General features: G+C 42.6%; 1 protein-coding gene across 2 annotated transcripts in view; it reads left to right on the forward strand.

Moving 5' to 3' along the window:
* The window catches only part of LOC140726377 (TBC1 domain family member 14-like), a 78,281-nt gene that overhangs the window by 37,866 nt on the left and 17,556 nt on the right, over positions 1 to 22,859 (forward strand). For both annotated transcript variants that reach the window (XM_073042672.1, XM_073042673.1), the window contains 7 exons: positions 7,726 to 7,844; positions 15,045 to 15,127; positions 16,578 to 16,695; positions 18,626 to 18,732; positions 20,610 to 20,690; positions 21,498 to 21,592; positions 22,256 to 22,327. In XM_073042672.1, coding sequence (XP_072898773.1) covers positions 7,726 to 7,844; positions 15,045 to 15,127; positions 16,578 to 16,695; positions 18,626 to 18,732; positions 20,610 to 20,690; positions 21,498 to 21,592; positions 22,256 to 22,327 — 675 coding nt within the window. The remainder of the gene's footprint in view (positions 1 to 7,725; positions 7,845 to 15,044; positions 15,128 to 16,577; positions 16,696 to 18,625; positions 18,733 to 20,609; positions 20,691 to 21,497; positions 21,593 to 22,255; positions 22,328 to 22,859) is intronic.

Below are 22,859 nucleotides of genomic sequence, written 5' to 3' on the forward strand. Positions count from 1 at the left end.
TGCTTTGGTGCCTCCATATTAAACAATGATGCAACCAGTTAGAATGCTCTGCATGGTACCTCTGCAGAAATTTGATGGTGTCTTTGGTGGCATACCAAATTTCCTCAGACTAATGAAGTATAGCTGCTGGGGTGCCATCTTCGTAATTGCTTTTGTATAGTGGACCCAGGATAGATCTTTAGAACTGTTAACACCCAGGTACTTGAAACTGCTCACTCATCCATTCCACTGCTGACCCCTTGATGAGGACTGTCGTGTGTTCCCTCGACTTCCCCTTCCTGAAGTCTACAATCAATTCCTTGGTCTTACTGACGCTGAGTGCAGGAACACTTCAGTGCCCACTCAACCAGACGATCTAACTGATTCCTGTATGCCTCATCCTCACTATCTGAGATTCTGCTGACAACAATTATGTCATCTGCAAATTTATAGATCGTGTTTGAGTTGTGCCATGTAGTCATGGTTGTAGAGAGAGTAGAGCACTGGGCAGAGCACGCATTCTTGAGGTGCACCGGTGTTGATTGTCATCGAGGAGAAGATGCTATTTCGATCTCTGTCGACTGTAGTCAAAGGATCCAGTTTCAGAGGGAGTTACAGAGGGCCAGGTTTTGAAGTTTATTGGTTAGTACTGAGAGGATTATAATACTGCATTGTAATGAACAAAAATCAACTTGATGTAGATTTTGCTTTTGTCCAGGTGGTCAAAGGCCAAGTGTAGAGTCAGTGAGATTGCATCTGCTGTAGACTTATTGTGGTAGTGGGTCTAGGTTCTTGCTTAAGGAGGAGTTAATTCTAGCCATGACCAACCTCTCAAAACACTTCATCACAGTAGATGAGTGCAACTGGGTGAAAGTCATTGAGGTAGCTCTCCCTGCACTATTTGGGCATCAGTAGGATCGATGTCCTTGGGAAGCAGGTGGGAAACTCCGATTGCAGCAGTGAGAGATTAAGCATGTCCTTGAACACTCCCGCCAATTGGTCAGCACGGGTTTTCAGTGTCCTACTAGGTACAGCACTGGAACCTGGCACCTTGCAAGGGTTCACCCTCTTGAAGGTGTACTGACATTGGCCTCAGAGAGAGGGAGATATCATAGTGTTGCCAGATACTGCAGAGATTCACATAGAATCAAAGCATGTTTAAAAGGCGTTCAGATCATCTGGGAGTGAAGCATCACAGGCATTTATGATAGGTTTTGCCTTGCAGGAAATAATAACCTGCAAATCCTGCCAGAGCTGACATGCACCTGTTTCTGTCTCCAACTTCACTTGAAATTGCTTTCTCGCTCTTAAAAGCCTTCTGTAGGTCACACCCGGACTTATAAAATTGACTCCATTTTCTGACTGGAATCAAATATATTTCTAAGGAGATCATATATTTGGTTCCCACTTGGATCTTTTTGATTCTACTTTCATTCTTCACTTTTGTCATATTTAAGTGTTCATCTTGGCTAATCTACTAATCTCTGTTTAATTGGATTCTATTTAATGAAATGCATCCCTTCTGAATGTTATAAAAAGTAAAGTGGAAGACATTCTGTGCAGTGAATTAATACAACAAATGAATGCATTGATAGAAAAGCTGCAGAAAGGCAAGAAATTATAAAACTGTAGCTTAAATAAGAAAATATTGAAAGAAAAGCATTAAATGTAGATTTGTCTATATACAACAAGTCACTGCAACATGATATATACTGTAAATTCTAAAACAGAATGAGAAAATTTTTTGGGTTGCTGCTATTTCATGATTCTTTTGTGTGAACCAGATGGGTGTGTGGTTATTCACTAAGAAATAATGATTGATTAATTCCTCTATAATCAACCCTAGTGGCCACACTGCTCTGAATGCTCGAGTCAAAGATACAGATTGATTAGCTTTATTTGTCACATTGTATAATACAATGAGATCTGCCATTTGTGTCAACGCCCAAAACAGTTTTGAGAATTGTCACCGTGCTTTCAGTGTCAACATAGTATGGCCACAGTTTACTAAGTATAATCCGTATATAGAATATAGAAATAACGTGTACTGTAACCTTTTAATCAAAACGTGGCATTGTATGTGGAGACTGAAAGACTGCTATTGTTGTCGTTGTTCAACAGCAGATTCAGATACTCTCCCGCTGCTGCTGTGTTGCTTTTGTTAGCCTGCACCCTTATTTTCATTATATTGTATGTAATTTTACTTTAAGTGCATGTGTGTGAACAAGCATAAGACAAAGACTGTTTACTGATAGCATGTAGATTCAGGGTTGGAACAATGACAATTCCAAGATATATTCCAAAATCCAAAAAAATCTAAAACACTTCTGGCCCCAAGCATTTTGGATAAGGAGTACTTGACTTGTACTTGGTAATATTTCTCAATGTGAGTCTCAAAGTCTTCAGATAACTGATAACACCTACTGTTTAGTTCGCAATGTTCAATGCCATTGACAGTTCATATAATTTAAACCTGTTGAGTATTGCAATAGACATTCAATATAGTCCAAAGCTGTAATTTGTAGTCATAGTTACAAACCAAGGAGCCGCAGTTCTCAGCAATTCTTGAAGAATACACGGAAGTATCTCTGCCTTTTAGTTAGTTTTGCTATATTGACCTCTGATTTGTTATTTTGCAGAGTAATTTTAAAATTTCAGTAATAGAAATAATACCATGTTTAAGCCATGACTTAGGATGTAAACACTAAAATATGTTTTCAAATCCTGTTTACAGATTCTGAATTGCTGATCCCTTAACAATGGTGCAGATTACTGGATCAGAGCTGGTAATGTTTACTGCTGATGAACTCACTGGTAGAGAGCAATATTTGTACTTGCACTTTACCAGTTCCATTCCATATCTCCAAACCAGTATGTCATATACCATGCCTTGCACTTCTAGCTACTCTCCTCAACTTGATCCCTGTGATCTCTGTCTTGGAGGCCGATGTCAGATTGTCTCTCAGGGTGCTGAACCCTTGCAAGGCAACAGGCCAAGATAGAGTATCTGGTGCAGTTCTGAATACCTGTACCAACCAGCTGGTCGGTGTGTTCAAAGAAATTTTTTATTTCTCATGACTACAGTTGGAAGTTCCTATCTACAAACCCCATTTCCAGAAAAGTTGGGATATTTTCCAAAATGCAATAAAAACAAAAATCTGTGATATGTTAATTCAAGTGAACCTTTATTTGACTGACAAAAGTACGAAGAAACGATTTTCAATAGATTTGCATTTGGAAATTTTGTCCATTCTTGCTTGATATAAGACTTCAGCTGCTCAGCAGTCCGTGGTCTCCGTTGTCTGATTCTCCTCTTCATTATGCGCCATACATTTTCAGTAGGAGATAGATCTGGACTGGCAGCAGGCCAGTCAAGCACACGCACTCTGTGTCTACAAAGCCACGCTGTTGTAGCCCGTGCAGAATGTGGTCTGGCATTGTCCTGCTGAAATAAGCATGGACGTCCCGGGAAGAGACGTTGCCTTGATGGCAACATATGTCTTTCTAAAATCCTAATATACGCCTCAGAGTCAATGGTACCTTCACATACATGCAACTCACCCATGCTGTGGGCACTGATGCACCCCCATACCATCACAGATGCTGGCTTTTGCACCTTTCGCTGATAACAATCAGGATAGTCGTTTCCATCTTTGGCACGGAGAACTCGACACCCATTTTTTCCAAAAACTAGCTGAATTGTGGACTCATCTGACCACAGCACACGGTTCCACAGTCTTTCGGTCCATCTGAGATGAACTCGGGCCTAGAGAACTCACCGGCGTTTCTGCATAGAGTTGATGTATGGCTTCCTCCTTGCGTAATACAGTTTCAAGTTGCATTTCTGGATGCAGCGACGGACTGTGTTAAGTGACAATGGTTTTCCAAAGTACTCCCGAGCCCAGGTGGCTATAATTGTCACAGTAGCATGACGGTTTCTTAGGCAGTGCCGCCTGAGGGCTGGAAATCACGCGCATTCAACAGTGGTTTCCGACCTTGCCCTTTATGCACTGAGATGTCTCTGAATTCTCTGAATCTTTTCACAATATTATGTACTGTAGATGTTGAAAGACCTAAATTCTCTGCAATCTTGCATTGGGAAATGTTCCTTTTGAACTGACTAACAATTCTCTCACGAATTTTGGCACAAAGGGGTGAGCCAAGACCCATCGTTGCTTGCAAAGACTGAGTCTTTGATGGACGCTCCTTTTATACCCAGTCATGATACCTCACCTGCTACCAATTAGCCTGCTTAATGTGGAGTCTTCCAAACCGGTGTTACTTGAATATTCTGTGCACTTTTCAAACTTATTTTAACTCTGTCCCAACTTTTGTTGAGTGTGTTGCAGCCATCAAATTCTAAATTTGTGTATATTTACAAAATACAATTAAGTTGGTCAGTAAAACTATTGAAAGTCTTTTCTTTGTACTTTTGTCAGTTAAATAAAGGTTCACGTGAATTAACATATCACAGATTTTTGTTTTTATTGCATTTTGGAAAATATCCCAACTTTTCTGGAAATGGGGTTTGTACTTCAAAAGGGCAACAATCTACCAATGCCCAAGAAGAGCAGGGTGAGCTACCTTAACAACTATCACCCAGTAACAGAAGTGCTTTCAGAGGTTGGTGATGGCTAGAATTAACTTCTGTCTCAACCAGGATCTGAACCCACTGCAATTTGTCCATCACTATAATAGGTCCGCAGCTGATGTGATCTCATTGGCTCTTCGCACAGCCGTGGATCACTTGGACAGTGGTAATACTTATGTTAGGGTGCTGCTTATTGACTACAGTTCAGCATTTAGCACAATCATTCCTACAGTTCTGATTGAAAAGTGCCAAAGCCTTATACCTCCCCTTGCAAGTGGATCATCAGCTTCCTAACCTGAAGGCCATAGTCTGTGAAGATCGTTGATAATATCTCTACCTTGCTGACAAATGCATCTCAGGGAGGTGTGCTTATTCTACTGTTCTAGTCTCTCTACACCAGTGACTGTGTAGCTAGGCACAGCTCAAATGGCATCTATAAATTTGCTGATGACACAGCTATCGTTGGTAGAATTTTAGATGGTGACACAAAGGCATATGGGAATGATAATATATCAGCTAGTTGAGTGGTGTTACAGCAACAATTTTGTGCTCAATGTCAGTAAGACAAAATAATTGATTGTGGATTTCAGAAAGGATAAGATGAGGGGAACACACACCTGCCCTTGTAGAGGAGTCAGAAGTGGAAAGAGTGAGCAATTTCAAGTTCCTGGATCCCAACATCTCTCAGGATCTATCCTGGGCCCAACATATTGATGCAGCTACAAAGAAGGCATTGCAGTGGCTGTATTTCATTCGGAGTTTGAGAACATCTGGTTTAACTGTTTTCATTTCATCTGAAAATTCAATAAGTTAATCACTTTTGGAAATTCAGGTTGATAACTCTACTGCCCTTAATTTTTGGCACCAAATCTTGTCTCATTCTTCAGTTTCGCCTTTTTCTACTTCTGCATTTCATTTCCTTTGACGTGTTAAATTGTAATAACCAATCTGACCTTGCAACATTGTTATTGTTCCGCTGCTGACAAAATTGCCTCATAAGCCTCCTAAAATGATTTACTATTTCCAATCTCTTTTTTGTGAATCTGAGAATAACGTTGAAATAAACATGCTCTATTTTAAGACATCACAGCAGGATGTTTGGTAGTACAGACTACTGGTCTTTCTGGAACTGTTAAGCATTCTTTTTGCATTATAAGCAATTCTCGTTTATGCACCTGTTTCAAAAAATGTTGCCCAACTCCCTCACCAAATTCCTCATAGTTTTAGGTTTCTCATTTTCTTTCAATATAGCACATCAAATCCATGTTGGCTCAGAAATCTCATCCTCCGACTTATTTCACTGTAGTCTAATCTGTCCCTTATGCCCATCAATATCACTTTGATTCTCCTAAAACACATCTACACTGCAGCAGCCAGTTAACCCATTATTTCACATGCCTTTGGCATATGGCAAAGGTGGGCACTTGGGGCAAACCCTATGTGATCACAAGGGGAAAATGTTCAAATCATGCACAGCACCAGAGATCAGGATCAAACCCAGATTGTTGAAGCTCCAAGACATCAGCCTTACGTAGTTTATCGTTCTGCTGTCAATGGAAAACTCAGTCATTTGAGTTGCATTTTGATGTATGTAAACTGTTTTGAGGTTCCTTAAGGTTGTCGTAGTCAGGGGGCAGGGCAGTGGAAGGGTGGGGATAAGCTCCCACTACATATTATGTGCACTCAATGGTTTATGCCTCAAATAGCCTCTGACTACCAAGTCCAGCTCCTGGACTTCATGTATGGCTTAGATATTAAACTTGGCGGAACAACTTCTACTAATAAGAGAAGGGCGAAAGGCAGGTTACTTGCACCTTAAAACCACTCACTTCGGGCAGATGGGGCTCATCAGCCATGGTTGGCAGCCCATCTCGGAGAAGGAAAGCTCTGATCTCAAACCACTGCTCCCTTGCAGCTATGCCTACTTCAGACTTCAGGAGTAAACCCCAAGGAAAAATCTGGAGCTGGAGTCCCTAAGGCAGTCCTACATTGAGTTCAACACTGAGTGGCAACTCCTACAATGCCACTGGTGCCAGACTGTTTCGGTTTCTGCCAATCCTTTTAAATTCACCAGCTATGTGGAGAGTGAGAACCTGCTGCATGGGCAACAGCTTGTTCTCCATATGGTACTGCCCTGGCTTGCATATCAGCTTTGACATAGACAGCTAGGATGTACCTCCTGTGGTCGACCGCGGTCGATGAAGGGCTGGAAACAGTGTTGACCAATTCTGTCTACCACCTAAAATTAACCTATTTTTTAATTGCTGCAAGTTATTTATTAAAAGCAATTCGTCAAATTGCTGTAGAGTAGGCAGTCCCATAATTGATGAATTATAGTAAAATCTATTTAAAACTCTATTTGCATTGAGAAGAATCACTGAAGCATAATTTGAGCTTCATGCAATGTCCCATGATCTTGTATATTTAGCCCAAATTCTGCCAAAAGAGCAGTACAAGTAGCCAGACTAAATTTATATTGAAAAATTGATTCACAAATGATGATGCTTTGCCCTTAGAAAATCTAATTTCCCTCTTTATACTTGCACATCTCACAAAAATATTAGGTTAACAGAATTTGATAACAAACTATGAGAAGTTTTAATGAAATTTTTAAGCAACATCTTTAAAGTTAAAGATGTGTTTGTATTCTAGAGCTTGAAGGTTTGCCATAGAGACTCAGCCAGTGATGGTGATGTGAGTTGCAGGGTTGAGCAAGGCAGTCTTGTAAAATCTTGAATCTTACTTTACCCTTCCAGCTGCTTTCAGTTATTTGTGTATGTGCCAGTATTATCTTTTGCCCAGTAGGAATTAATGGCTTGTGATACGCAATTCCCAGACTTCATTGTGGGGGGGGGGGGGGGGGGTGTGGTGGTTGTGGAGGAGGTGTTGGTGGTAGGTGTTTTCCTGTCATGTTAACTGAAATAGTATATGAAGTGGCATTTTTGAGGGCTGAGTTTAGTAAAGGGCTTCTAATGTTTTGAGTGTGGACAGTGGTGTAAATTCAAGATGCTAAAGCCAAAAATGGAGAAGTGAATCTTCAATCTTTCTGCTACTTCACAAAATCTGTTTGATTTGAAGTTTGTATGTATTTCATAATCCATACAATTTTACAATTAGTAGCCTTGGAAATAAAAGTAAATTATCTGTTCTTACAGGAATATGAAGAAGGATCGAGGAGAGCCCAGAAGTCTCCCTCTCCTAATCAATGTGTAAGGAAAAATCTAGACTTTGAACCCCTCTCCACAACAGCACTAATTCTTGAGGACAGGCCAGCGTAAGTATTAAGCACTATTTTCTTATTATTTAACCTTTTTGTCACAAACGAGCTTATGCACCCCAAAATACTTGGTTCTCCTGTCGTGCCTCGTCTATGCAATAGAAATGAGGTAGAATTAAGTTACAAATGATTCATATTTTCTGACTTGATGGTAAATTGCATTTTCTATATACTTAGCTGATCAATCTGTTTTGATGTTACTTGAAAACTGCAGCAAAGGTTATCTGTGAATCTGTTTTTCTGCCTCCTCATGGCTATGAGGTGAATGTTAAGTTCCTTGAGGTTAAAAGTCAAGTTATCTGTTGTCATTGAAATTCAGTGCATATTAATATAAAATACTGTGGGCCAGGCTCTATTTTGCTATATTGTACATGGTGACTAGAGACAGAATTGGTAAATCAATACAAAACTTTGATTATAGCTGCCAGTATCTGTATGTAGGTGTGGGTGAGTAGCTATGATAGTCCCATGGTTAATCATCCTGGAGTATGTTCACAAGAAATTATTGTTACAAGGATAGATTAGTGTGCTATAGACTATTTAATTTGGAAAAGGCTGTGAGAATATTTGATAAAATATGATGGTCAGTATAAAATGGAAGTTGGTTATTGGATGGATCAAGGTACAGAAGTCATCGGCATAAAATAAGATAACTAAGAATGACATGAGAAAGAACTTTTTTTTATGTTGTGCTTGGAATCTGAAATGTTCTACCTGCAGATGTGGTAGGAATCAGTTACATTGTGACCTTAACAAGGGACTTGGATAAACATATTGAAAAGAAAGTTGTACAAGACTACACATTTGGATATGGATAAGGAGATGGTGGTGGACTTTAGGAGATCTAGGCCTCATATGGAGCCAGTGATCATTAATGGAGAATGTGTGGAGCAGGTTAAGACCTACAAGTATCTGGGAGTACAGTTAGACGAGAAGCTTGACTGGACTGCCAACACAGATGCCTTGTGCAGGAAGGCACAGAGTCGAATGTACTTCCTAAGAAGGTTGGCGTCATTCAATGTCTGTAGTGAGATGCTGAAGATGTTCTATAGGTCAGTTGTGGAGAGCGCCCTCTTCTTTGTGGTGGCGTGTTGGGGAGGAAGCATTAAGAAGAGGGACGCCTCACGTCTTATTAAGCTGGTAAGGAAGGCGGGCTCTGTCGTGGGCAAAGTACTGGAGAGTTTAACATTGGTAGCTGAGCGAAGGGCGCTGAGTAAGCTACGGTCAATTATGGATAACTCTGAACATCCTCTACATAGCACCATCCAGAGACAGAGAAGCAGTTTCAGTGACAGGTTACTATCGATGCAATGCTCCTCAGACAGGATGAAGAGGTCAATACTCCCCAATGCCATTAGGCTTTACAATTACCGCCAGGACTTAAGAACTTTTTAAAAGCTATTATTAATGCTTTTTGAGATGGTGATTTAGATGCATATCATATTTTTTTACTGAGTTAAGTATTGTATGTAATTAGTTTTGCTACAACAAGTGTATGGGACATTGGAAAAAAAGTTGAATTTCCCCATGGGGATGAATAAAGTATCTATCTATCTATCTATCTATTTATGAGATTTAGGTGGAGAGAGACAGCAAGGACACAATTAGCCAAATACCCTTTCCCTCTGCTGTAAGTGTATATTGATTTTTTTAACACAGTTTTGTGGTGACCCAATTACTAGCACACTCGAACCGGCTGACAATTAGCCAGAGTGCAGGCACAAAGGAAGATAGCCTCAAGGGGTTTCAGTACGTGCCTCTCGAGGTATCGGGTGGGGGAGAGAGGCTTTAAAGCAAGACTGTGAATTTGAAATAAACTTATTCTTTGGCTGCAGTTTATCGACTCCGTGTCGTTATTTCAGCGCTGCGTGTAGCACACCGCTACAATTGGTGACCCCGACGGTCCAAACGTTTTTGGACCGGAGATGACAGATGCTGCATTTGTTAATGCGGTTTCCTTGAAGCTGCCAAGCTTCTGGACGCTACAACCTCACCTATGGTTTCAGCAAGCAGAAGCCCAATTCCATGTTCGGCAAATAACCTCAGAGGACACCCGTTACTACTACGTGGTGAGCTCCCTCGACCAGAACACAGCGGCCCAGGTCGCGGAGTTCGTACAGTCTCCCCCGGCAGATGGCAAGTACACGGCATTCAAAGCCCTGCTCATAGGGACTTTCGGGCTCTCCCGCCGTGAGCGAGCTGCCTGTTTACTGCACCTGGATGGCTTGGGAGACAGGCTCCCATCAGCTTTAATGAATGAGATGTTGTCTCTGGCCGACAGACACACACCCTGCCTCTTGTTTGAGCAGGCATTCCTGGAGCAGCTGCCCGAGGACATACGCCTGCTGCTGTCCGACGCGGATTTCAGCGACCCCCGGAAGGTGGCAACCCGGGCGGACGTGCTGTGGAAAGCCAAGAAGGTGAGTGGGGCGTCCATCTCACTGATCACCCGGCCACGCTCCCAGCAGCAAACCAGTCCAGGCCCGGCCGCAGAGCCCGCTAAACCCAGAGGCCGGGGTGTGGAGCCCAACGAGCAATGGTGTTTCTACCACCAGCGGTGGGGCGCAGAAGCCCGCCGTTGTCGCCTGCCCTGCCAGTTCCCGGGAAACGGCAGGGCCAGCCGTTGCTGATGGCTACGACGGCTGGCCATCGGGATAGCCTCCTGTATGTCTGGGACAAGCAGTCGGGACGCCGGTTTTTGGTCGACACCAGTACGGAGATCAGCGTCTTACCTCCAACGAGTTACGACACCCGCAGCAGGGCGCCGGTTAGCCAGTTTACGTGGGACTTCACACTGGCCGACGTAGCCCAACCGCTTCTGGGTGCGGATTTCTTGCGGGCTCACAGCCTACTGGTCGACCTGCCCAGGAAGAGACTGGTTCACGCCGAGACCTTTCAGACGTTCTCCCTGGGTGCAGCCCAGTTGCCAGCCCCTCACCTCGGCTCCATCACGCTGTCCGACAATGACTTCACCAGGGTCCTGGCGGATTTCCCATCGGTTCTGGCACCGCAGTTCGCGGCAGCCATGCCCCGACACGGTGTACAGCACCACATCCTGACCCAGGGACCACCCCTCCATGCCCGCGCTCGGCGGCTTCCCCCGGACAAGCTCTGACTGGCGAAAGAGGAGTTCAAGAGGATGGAGGAATTGGGGATCATTCGGCGGTCCGACAGCCCATGGGCCTCCCCCCTGCACATGGTGCCCAAAGCGACAGGGAGCTGGAGACCGTGCGGCGACTACCGCAGGCTGAACGAGGCTACAACACCGGACCGCTACCCTGTGCCGCACTTTCAGGACTTTGCAGCAAACCTGCACGGCGCACGGATCTTCTCCAAGGTAGACCTCATCCGCGGATACCGTCAAATCCCGATGCATCCGGACGACGTCCCCAAAACGGCTCTCATCACCCAGTTTGGTCTTTTTGAGTTCCTCCGCATGCTGTTCGGCCTGAAGAATGCCGCACAGACGTTCCAGCGGTTGATGGACGCGGTGGGACGCGACCTGGACTTCGCATTCATCTATTTGGACGACATCCTCATAGCCAGCAGCAGTCGTCAGGAGCATCTGTCCCACCTCCGACAACTCTATGCCCGGCTGAGTGACTACGGTCTAACAATCAACCTGGCCAAATGCCAGTTCGGGCTCGACACCATTGACTTCCTGGGCCACAGGATTACCACAGACGGGGCAACCCCTCTGCCCGCTAAGGTAGATGCGGTCCGCCATTTCCCCTGACCCACCACGATCAAAGGCCTCCAGGAATTCGTAGGTATGGTCAATTTCTACCACCGCTTCCTCCCTTCAGCTGCCCGGATCATGCGCCCCATGCTGTCCGGTCCAGGCAAGGACATTACCTGGGACGAGGTGTCCGCCGCCGCTTTCATTCAAACGAAGGATGCCTTGGCGAACGCCACGATGCTAGTGCACCCCAGAATGATAGATAGATAGATAGATAGATACTTTATTCATCCCCATGGGGAAATTCAACATTTTTTCCAATGTCCCATACACTTGTTGTAGCAAAAACTCATTACATACAATACTTAACTCAGTAATAATATGATATGCATCTAAATCACTAACTCAAAAAGCATTAATAATAGCTTTAAAAAAAAAAGTTCTTAGGTTCTGGCAGTTGAATTGTAAAGCCTAATGGCATTGGGGAGTATTGACCTCTTCATCCTGTCTGAGGAGCATTGCATCGACAGTAACCTGTCGCTGAAGCTGCTTCTCTGTCTCTGGATGGTGCTATGTAGAGGATGTTCAGGGTTTTCCATAATTGACCGTAGCCTACTCAGCGCCCTTCGCTCAGCTACCGATGTTAAACTCTCCAGTACTTTGCCCACGACAGAGCCCGCCTTCCTTATCAGCTTATTAAGACGTGAGGCGTCCTTCTTCTTAATGCTTCCTCCCCAACACGCCACCACAAAGAAGAGGGCGCTCTCAACAACTGACCTATAGAACATCTTCAGCATCTCACTGCAGACATTGAATGACGCCAACCTTCTAAGGAAGTACAGTCGACTCTGTGCCTTCCTGCACAAGGCACTACCGCCCTCACAGTGGACGCATCTAATATGGCAGTCGGTGGGATACTGGAGCAGCTCATCGTGGGCTGCTGGCAACCCCTGGCATTTTTCAGCAAACACCTGCAGCCACCCGAGCTCAAATACAGTGCTTTCGACCGGGAGCTGTTGGCGCTATACCTGGCAATCCAGCATTTCAGGTACTTCTTAGAAGGTAGGCCCTTCACCGCGTTCACGGACCACAAACCGCTTACCTTTACATTCACAAAGGTGTCCGATCCCTGGTCATCCCGCCAGCAGCGCCATCTGTCCTACATCTCTGAATACACGACGGACGTCCGGCATGTCTCGGGTAAGGACAATGTCGTGGCGGATGCGCTCTCTCGCCCTAACATTCACGCCCTTTCCCAAGGGGTAGACTTTGAGGCACTGGCTGAGGCACAGCTGGCAGATGAGGAGATCCCGTGTTACAGAACCGCAGTCTCCGGTTTGCAGCTCCAGGACCTCCCCGTAGGCCCAGGTGAGAGGACCCTACTCTGTGACGTCGCCACCGGCCAGCCCCGTCTCGTCGTCCCGGCACCTTGGCGACGACGTGTGTTCGACTCCATTCATAACTTGGCCCACCCCTCCATCCGCACTACCTTCCGGATGGTCTCCAGCAGGTTCGTTTGGCACGGACTCCGCAAGCAGGTCCGTGACTGGGCCAGAACGTGCATGCACTGCCAGACGGCCAAGGTGCAGCGACACACCAAGGCCCCGCCGCAGCAGTTCCACCCCACCCACCGGCATTTCGACCACATTCATGTGGATATCGTGGGCCCCCTGCCAGTGTCGCGCGGGGCGCGGCACCTCCTCACTATCGTGGACCGGTTCACAAGATGGCCAGAGGGGGTCCCACTCACCAACACCACCTCTGAATCTTGCGCCCGGGCACTGATTGCCACCTGGGTGTCCCGCTTTGGAGTACTGGCCCACATTACCTCCAACAGAGGCGTCCAGTTCACCTCCAGCCTGTGGTCAGCGATGGCCAGCCTGCTGGGGACTCAGCTGCACCACACCACTGCCTACCACCCACAGTCGAACGGACTGGTGGAGCGTTTCCACCGTCACCTGAAGTCGGCTCTCATGGCACGCCTGCGAGGAGCTAACTGGGCGGACGAGCTTCCCTGGGTCCTACTCGGCATCCGCACGGCGCCCAAAGACGATCTGCACGCTTCGTCGGCCGAGTTGGTGTATGGCGCACCCCTGGACGTTCCCGGGGAGTTCATACCAGCCCCAAGGGGGCGAGAGGAAGAACCTGCAGCAGTCCTGGGCAGACTACGCGAGAGGCTCGGTGCCCTGGCCCCCATACCCACTTCGCAGCATGGGCAGCACCCGACCTGCGTACCCAAAGACCTGCAGAACTGTAAGTTTGTGTTTGTACGACGGGGCGGGCATCGGCCACCGCTGCAACGGCCCTACGAGGGGCCGTTTACAGTGATCAGAAACGACGGGTCCACGTTCGTGCTGGACGTTGGGGGGAGAGAGGAGGTTTTCACGGTGGACCGACTCAAACCGGCCCATGTGGACTTGGCGCAACCGTTCGAGTTTCCAGCACCGCGGCGCAGAGGCCGACCTCCCAAACAGGGCCCGGCCCAGACTGTGAACATTGGGGGTTGTACCGCCGGTTCTGGGGGGGGTTATGTGGCGACCCAATTACTAGCACACTCGAACCGGCTGACAATTAGCCAGAGTGCAGGCACAAAGGAAGATAGCCTCAAGGGGTTTCGGTACGTGCCTCTTGAGGTATCGGGTGGGGGAGACAGGCTTTAAAGCAAGACTGTGAATTTGAAATAAACATTCTTTGGCTGCAGTTTATCGACTCCGTGTCGTTATTTCAGCGCTGCGTGTAGCACACCGCTACAGTTTGTTAGTTTCCAGTGAGGACTCAATGGTATCAGTAGGTGGGTGAGCAGGGGAGAAATGCTAACCTTATGCTAAATAACTTGCGTAAATCATGACTGAGGCTGATCCTGTCAAACAAAAGAAGAGAAACTCAGATTGATCCCTGGTGTGTGAAAAATGATCAATTTTCAACTGGTGATTAAAATCCCATTGTCTCAGTGTGAATAATGCATTTGGAAAGAAGTTCTTGCTAAATTCTTTGAACAACATCAGATTTTGAAGAGCAACGCCCACTGGAATGGTTTTAGCCTAAATCTAGAATATCTTCTGTCTAAATTTGTGTAGGAAATGACAGAAAGGCAAGTTGGAAAATGAGTAGCTGTTACAGTCTTAACTAGAAGGAAACTTCTTGTAAACCTAAAGGATTAGGAAAGGGATGATCACTAATTGAAGGCCAACTGTAGAAGCTGGGTGTGCATTCTAGGTTGGTATTGCAGCTTTTCATCGAAGAGGGTTGAATGAATTTAAGTGAAATTAAAACAAGCCCTGAACAGAACTTTGCTACATTTAATCAACATTCAAATTGTTGTTATTTTGAGAAAATGCTGAGATCGTGCTGGAATAACAGAGCAATTCTTGGTGTACTGCATCCCTAGGGTCTGTCACTTGGCTGAATCAGTTATATCATTGAATAGTTATTTTGTATACTTTAGACCTGTGAACTCTTTTGTAGTTTGAGCTGTTGCCAAAGTCAGCAAATTAATAAATACTTCAATTTCTCCTCAGAAATCTCCCTGCAAAACCAGCCGAAGAAGCTGAAAAGCATAGGCAGCAATATGCAGAGATGGTGGCTCAAGTGAAAAAACGAGGTTAAATACAACTTGTTGTATTGATATAATATTAGTAAATGGTTTCTTAGTATTGAGTTTTTTTGACAATATAGTGCAGCTCTGCTCTTATTAGAGATTTCTTACCAGTTTTGTTTTCCCTTCCGGTTCTCACCATCTCATCTTACTTACATTTCCCATATGTTTCTTTTCTTTGAAAGTAGAGCTAAGCTGGTTTCAAAAACAAAATGCATATAATTTTAATGTAATTAGCCTGATAGGAGCCAGAGGATGATTTTCTACCAAATGACAACAGAAAATAAAACTGCACAGAGTTGTGCAGCATAGAAACAGGCCCCTTGGCCTATAGTGTCAATGCTGGCCATCATACCTATCCATATGAACCCCACCTGCCTGTATGAATTCCATATCCTTCTACACCCTGTTCATTCAAGTACTTCTCCAGATGTCTCTTAAATATTACAAGTTGTGCCTCCTCATTCACCTGGCAGCTTGTCCAAGATAATAACTATTGTGTGGAAACATTTGCTCCTCAGATCTTCTTTAAAACCACCTTAAACCTTTGCCCTCTAATTTTAGTAGCCCCTACCATGGCAAATGGGCTCTGGCTATCTGCCCTGTCTGTGTCTCTCAGAATTTTATATACCTCCCTCATTTCACCTCTGTCTGCTTTCTGCAAGGGAAAACAGATCCAGTGCATCCATCTCTTGTTATGATTCAAGCCCTCCAGTATAGGCACTGCCCTTGTGAATCTTTTCTGCACTTTCTCTAATTGAATCACAACTTCTCTGTGGAGCGGGAACCAGAACTCCACATGATATTTCAATATTTTGTACAATTGTCACATGACATTCCCAACTCTTGTATTCATTTCCATGAATGATAAAGGCAAGCATGCCATATGTAGTGTTCACCACCTTGTCCACTTCCTTAGTTGATATGGCTCCTTTATGGCCTTGGACAAATTCACACTGTCCATTATGCTATCAATTTTGATGTCATCGGCAGAATTATTAATCATGTTACCTATATATTTCTATCCAAATCATTCATCAAAATGACAAGCAGCAGTGGACCCAGCAACAATTCCCAAGGCACATCAGTGGTCACAGATATACAATCTGAAAAAAAACCCTTCACTACCACACTCTGCTGTCTTCACCAAGCCAATTTTGTATCCAAATCGCTACTTCACCTTAAGTCCCATATGTTCTAACCTACCATCCAGGATCTGATCAAAGACCTTGTTAAAGTTTGTGTAATGCATACTCAATTCCTGCAGTTAAATATTGTCTACCATGAATATATAATATAGGTTTAGGGCTTTTGACACTTAAACTCTTGTTGGTAGTGGGGTTGAATTAAAGGGGAGTGGCAAGATACATGGAGATGCAGTATGGAATATCCTATGATCGTGATGTCTTCAGGTCACAGAAATCCATATTCAGTTTGGAGTATTTTCCTTTTGTAGAACAAAAAGATGCCCAGCGGCGGAGAAAGCTGTTGGAAGACAGATGTAAACTGGAGGATACCATTGGTAATGCTGTGATGACCTGGAATAATGAAGTCCTACCCAACTGGGAGACTATGTGAGTGAGAGAAACAAATATTCTACATTGTAAGAAAAAGACAATTTTTTGTGTGTTTATATTTTTAAGCTTTTTGCATTGGATTGATATAATATGTATTTTAAAGAAAATTCTGTAGTTAGTATGTACTCTCACGTGATACCAGCACTAATTAGATGTGCATTTCCTTTTCCTCAATGTCTCCCCTTCTTTGTAAATGAATTAAGCTGTTAATCAGGCACAATTTAATGGCTGTACTTGGCCAATCTACATGTGTGAATAGAGAAAATTTCACTTGGCTAAGTGAAAGATGCTAAAACGAGCACAAGTGGTCTTGAACAAACATGAAAACCTCTTTCATAGCTTGGGCCGCCTGGAACAATGGGTCCTAGTTCAGGGTTGCAGAGCAAGAAATTAGGATCTGGATGAGAAATTTGAGGTGGTTAATCTATGGCCTCTGAGGCTACGTAGGCTAAGTCACAGAATATGTCCATAGAGATAGACGTAAAAATATTGAGGGGCATGGAGAAGATTGTGTGTGTGTGTGTGTTGGTTGTGGAGCCACCTTAATCTGGTTGATGCCTTTCATTAACCTGGTCCAACACCACATGACTTAAATGAACCGGGTGTGCACTGGGACACATCATCAGAAATGCAACCTGGGGTCATTGGGTGTTTCGGGTCTTTAATCATTAGACACTCTCAGGCAACCCAGCCAGGGTTGATCAGGCCCGTCTTGTGTTTATCCCATGGACCAACGTAATGAGAGGAATGTAATGCTGTGGTTTATGGTAGTTTAGACCTCACTGCCTGGCATCTATATGCCTGGGATTGTATAGGTTAAATTAAGCGTTTACTGGAGATTCAGTGTCACTCCACCCGGGAATGAGTTTAGTGGTGACTTGTTTTCTGTGGACCCAGCTTGGGTTTAACTTATTGGTTCTCCCTCGCCTTGTGGGTATCTCAGCTTTTTTATGTGGACTGGGAGAATGAAGAGTGTATCACTGTGAGGTTGGGTTGAGAGTATGCGGGCAGTGGGAGAATCATCCCTCTTTTGCTTCTTTATCTGGTCACTTGAAATTTAGTGTCACGCAACCCTGCCACTTTGATCTGGCACACACCTTCATTAACCAGGTCCAATACTTGCCTTTATTGGATCCTGCTCCTCCTTACACAAGTCATCAGGTTAGTGGGGGTGCTTCCTTGGACTTTAGGATTAGGTTTGAGGGTAGGGCTGGTGGATGTGTATGTGGGGCTGGGAGACATAAGGTTGTGTAGTTTAATGTGGTGGGCACGCACGCGTGCACAGACGCACACACCTCAGTGGTTTATTCTTGTACCTACGTTCGATGTTTCTCTATATTCTTGCTGTGTGATGGGCTTAAGCCTTTTTATTGTTTGGTCTCAATGTAATTTCATTGAAAGAACTGAAAGTGCTGTCCAGTTTAGTAGGCAAAGCTCAGGCAGGATGAGTACAGTATTTTGTTCGATTTTAGCAGCAGGCAGTTATTTTTCTAGTCAGCAATTCTACATCAAAACCAGAAAAGTGATATAATAAACATTAGAATATAAATTAATGATCCTTTAATTTTAGTCTGCACCCTGACAGTCATTCCCTTGGTCCTCTCCAGCCTACTCAACCCACCACCATCTGCAGTTTAAAGCATTTGTTTTCTCACTTTTCCAGCTCATGGATGCTGCCTGACATGAGTTTTTTTCCCTGGCATTTTCTGTTTTTTGTATGTGCAACTCTGGTGGATTTCCCTGAATTGGTTCACATCCTTTGGATCACCTATAGGATTAATTTTTAGCTAAGCACTATTGATCTAAATTTATTCAAAATTTATCCTTGAGTTTATTGAATTCATTTTAAATCAATTTTTAAAGCCTGTATGCTATTTTGTAGATACTGACTTGAATTATCTATTGTCTATTTATAAAATAAATTAAGGTGTAATTCTCGTAAAGTCCGTGATCTCTGGTGGCAAGGAATTCCTCCTAGTGTGCGAGGGAAGGTATGGAGCTTGGCCATTGGCAATGATCTAAACATTACTCACGGTGAGTCTGCATAGTTAATCATCTTATAATGGGTTTACTGAATTAGAACTTTCTGCATAAGCTGTCTCAATTTTTACAAGTACAAGTCAGTAAACTTCTATGTATTGATTTCAAGAGTTTTATTTGCTATAGTTGAAATTGCCTACTGAAAGTGATGGAATGAAATAATTGATGGGAGTGAAAGGAAGTGATTTTTTTTACCTGATATTTTAGGATCTTGTAGCAAAATCCAAGATCCTGTTTCCTTTACTCTCCCTTCCCAAGCATCAGAACAGGTTTTTTCCCTCCTCTATGAATGACGTACTTTTTCCCTACTTGTTCTTCTGCTTCCACCTTTCCAATTGCTGATTTTGAAGGCATCCACTAAATTATTGCTAAAAGTTTAGATTTACAAATGGCTAATATTCTATGACTACAGTTTGATGGATTAAAACCCTGAACAATTACCGTAGATTTCGCACTACAGAGCGCACCTGATTAAAAGCCGCTGGCTCTAATTTTAGAAAGAAAATCAATTTTGTACTTGTACAAGCCGCACCGGATTTTAGGCCGCACCGGATTTTCGGCCGCAGGTGTCCCACGTTGTAATATGAGATATTTACACAGAAAGATATTACACGTGAGGATTTTTTAACTTTTAATTAAATCCATATGGTAACATAAACAAATACATATTGCAAATGCTTTTTTTCGAACCGTGCCTGTAACGCGGCTACTTTTAAATATACGTTGGCGTATACTTTTTTACTGAACAACATTCCAATATCTCCTAACGACTGGTAAAAAATATATATACTGCAGCCTACCAGGAAAAGTTATTGATCGCCTTTAACTTAAAAGCAGCGTTCGCTCAGATCTAATGCCGCTCGCGTAATGCGCTCGCCCCCCTCCTTCCCGTTTATCGCAAACCGGTATTTTTCCCACAAGACGCGGCGAAACCGGGTGTGACGTCATAGCATCCCGCGATGTAGTACAGAAAACAAATATAGTTAAAACACTTCTAACTTTAACTAGAAAATGAATTACTAAGCGAAAATATTATAAACTAAATAACTGCCATAAAGGCAGCACAATGCTTTTCTTCGAGTGTTTTCCAAGTTGATGAGGGTGAGTACAAATGACTGATTTACAATAATTTAATTGTGAAAGTGCGCTTGATTTATCGTACAATTTCATTGGACCTCTGTGAACTACTCATCAATTTTATTGGTCTACTGTTACGAGGCAAAATGTTTTTGGCGGCATGAAAAAAAATCATGCATTAGCCGCACTGTAGTAAAGGCCGCAGTGTTCAAAGCTGTTCAAAATGTGGGGAAAAAGTAGCGGCTTATAATCTGACATCTACGGGTAATTACTTATGTTGTATTTGCTGATCTCGTTAACTTTTTAAAAATAATTAATTTTTCTTTGCCTTTCACCTTGCAAAATGTATCAGATTTCTCAATATCCTAATTATGAAATAATATTTAAACTGTACTGTCCTTCACACTTGTAAGCAAAGATCTAGAGCATCACTTAGACTACAGTTAAATCCTTAGCACAATTTCCTAATGGTGAAAATTTTTTGTTGTGAATTTGATTTTTACTGTTTAGATCCTCTGTTAACAGTGTTATTTCTCCTCAAAGAAACTTTTAATGCTGTCAGTTCATATAATTTGACTTTCCTTTTCAACAAACATCTATTCCTTATGGCAAGTTAAGTAATTATGCAAGAACAAACTTGAATTCATTTACAAAATGATAAATCTTCCTTAAGGCATTTTTCTTCATTTTACTTAAAATTGCTACACTAGAACATTTCTCATTTTAAATTTTACTTACAATTTTAGAATTTCTTCATGGACAATTTAAACTTTTCAAATAACGTTCTCTTTCAGAGCTTTATGAAATTTGTTTATCTCGAGCTAAAGACAAATGTAGATCTCTCAGTACAGCACACTCCGACATAGACAATGAAGGTATTTGTTTTGAAACTTTGGTGCTAATTGAGAGGCTTGAATGGACCTGATTCCAGATTACTTTTGCATCTAATAACCTCATTAATGTACCTTTGCATAGTCAATACCAATTAACAATTGTAAATTTTGCGGATGGTATTAAAGGCTGCTTTGGGCTTGTCCAAGTTCTCGATGCTTAGTGATTGGGAGAAATGTCAGGGAAAAATTGGACTTGGACTTTCATGCAGAAAACAATATGTGTCTTGTACCTGATATTGATGCAACCAAAATCACTCAAACTTAACTTGATACTGATTGAAATTCTCTTCTTTCAAATACAATTTCTTGCCACTATTTCAACCATTTGATGTGAGGGAAAGTTGGTCCTTTGTGCCTTCTATTTCTCAAATTTTATCAAGTACCCCTTTTAAGATTTGCTGACTCTTTCCTGTTTGTGATGGGTGTCCAAGAGAGTGGGTTCATGGCCTATTATTTTGCTCAGATTAGCTGTCTAGTCACAAGCATTGCTTGATTTTAAATCTGACCCCTTCAACCCCCTCCCCTTAGTTCAAATTAGCCTCATGCAATCCTTTAAGGTCAACAATATCAAATGGTTATTTTATTTAATTTAGAGAAATATGACAGAAAAATCGCTATTCTTTTGAAATAGTTGGTACCATGGAGTTATTGAGTGGTTTGAAGAAAATTAAATTCTTTCGGGTATTGCTGTTGGTCAGATAGTTGCTCATTTAAAGTTTTCATTTGGTGCATCTCAATTTAAACAATTGTTATTTTTTACTAAGCAGTGTATGTCTTTATAAATTCCAGATCAAGGGTTATCTGCAGCAGACAGGGAAGCCAGTTTAGAGCTCATAAAGTTGGATATTTCACGTACATTTCCTAACCTTTGCATTTTTCAGCAGGTAAATATAAAACTGAAAGGTTATTTTCTGCAGAATAATCTAAAAATCATTAATTATTGCTATACCTAAACTATTGTTATAACGTACTGAAAACAGATTGATTTTTAATTAGTTTAACCATTTACAGTTTGGTTACATCCCAAGGTTTAGTCATTTCTAATGAATGACTAATATGCAATATTACAGAATATGAACATAATTTCCTATAATTATATGCATCTTTGCGGTAAAATATGTGATTGAAAGCAACTTGCTGATCATTACAGAATTATGTAAATCTTAAAATTAAATACTGAGCTTTATTATACAACTTGAAATGTATTGAATCTTCCAAAGGTGCAGGCTCTCTGATTTTACAGTATTAAATTACGAAGCTTTAACAATTTTGGTACCATTGTGAACAATTTTGGCAGTGTTACAAGATCAATAAAAAATGCCATCATTCATGCTTTGTAAGTGCAATCTTTATTTTTAAAAAAACAAAGCCAGAATTTTTACATGCATTTGGAGGCTCACTGTAAAAGTGGATAGCTTTCTGCAAGCTAGTGATGTAATAGAAGCCTTCAGTGAAAACTATTTGTAGTGTTTTCTTTATATGAAGATTAAGTACTTTACAATGCCACTTAGTTTTCTGATAAAACTGTTGTCTATCTTTTCCTGCAGGGAGGGCCTTATTATGATATACTACACAATGTTCTCGGAGCATACACCTGTTATAGGCCTGATGTAGGATATGTAAGTTACCTCCACATACATCTAACAGCAGTGCCTAATGTGCCCCTTTTGACTGCAGCTTAAAACATATCTCAGTAAGGTTTTATTTGCCTGTTTTAATGTATCATTGTTACAAGGTGTATTTTAAAATACGAAGCTCACAACTGTACTGTAGATATTGAGTTGCAAATTTCATTTTTTAAGTGCAAGATGTTTAATTAAATGAAATGCAATGGTGAACATTTATTTTTGAAATTTATGTCTGAAATGGTAAGCTGAGAAAAATCCATTCTACCTCAAGGTTGAAGGATGAAGTTGCTTATCCATAATTGCAAGCTAGTTTAATCTGAGGCAGTGCAGGAAATGTTTAAAACAGACAGCATATGTGCAGAGAGGAAAATAAATGTTTCTGGTTGAGTTTTTCTCTCTAATGTTCTGGTACCTGGAATTATGATACTGTAACCATTAGTGAGACTTGGTTGCAGGTGGGGCAGGACTGGCAGCTCAATGTTCTGGGGTTCCGTGTTCTAGGAACACGTGTTCTAGGGTTTTA

This window comes from Hemitrygon akajei, chromosome 4, assembly GCF_048418815.1.
Source record: "Hemitrygon akajei chromosome 4, sHemAka1.3, whole genome shotgun sequence".
NCBI lineage: Eukaryota > Metazoa > Chordata > Chondrichthyes > Myliobatiformes > Dasyatidae > Hemitrygon > Hemitrygon akajei.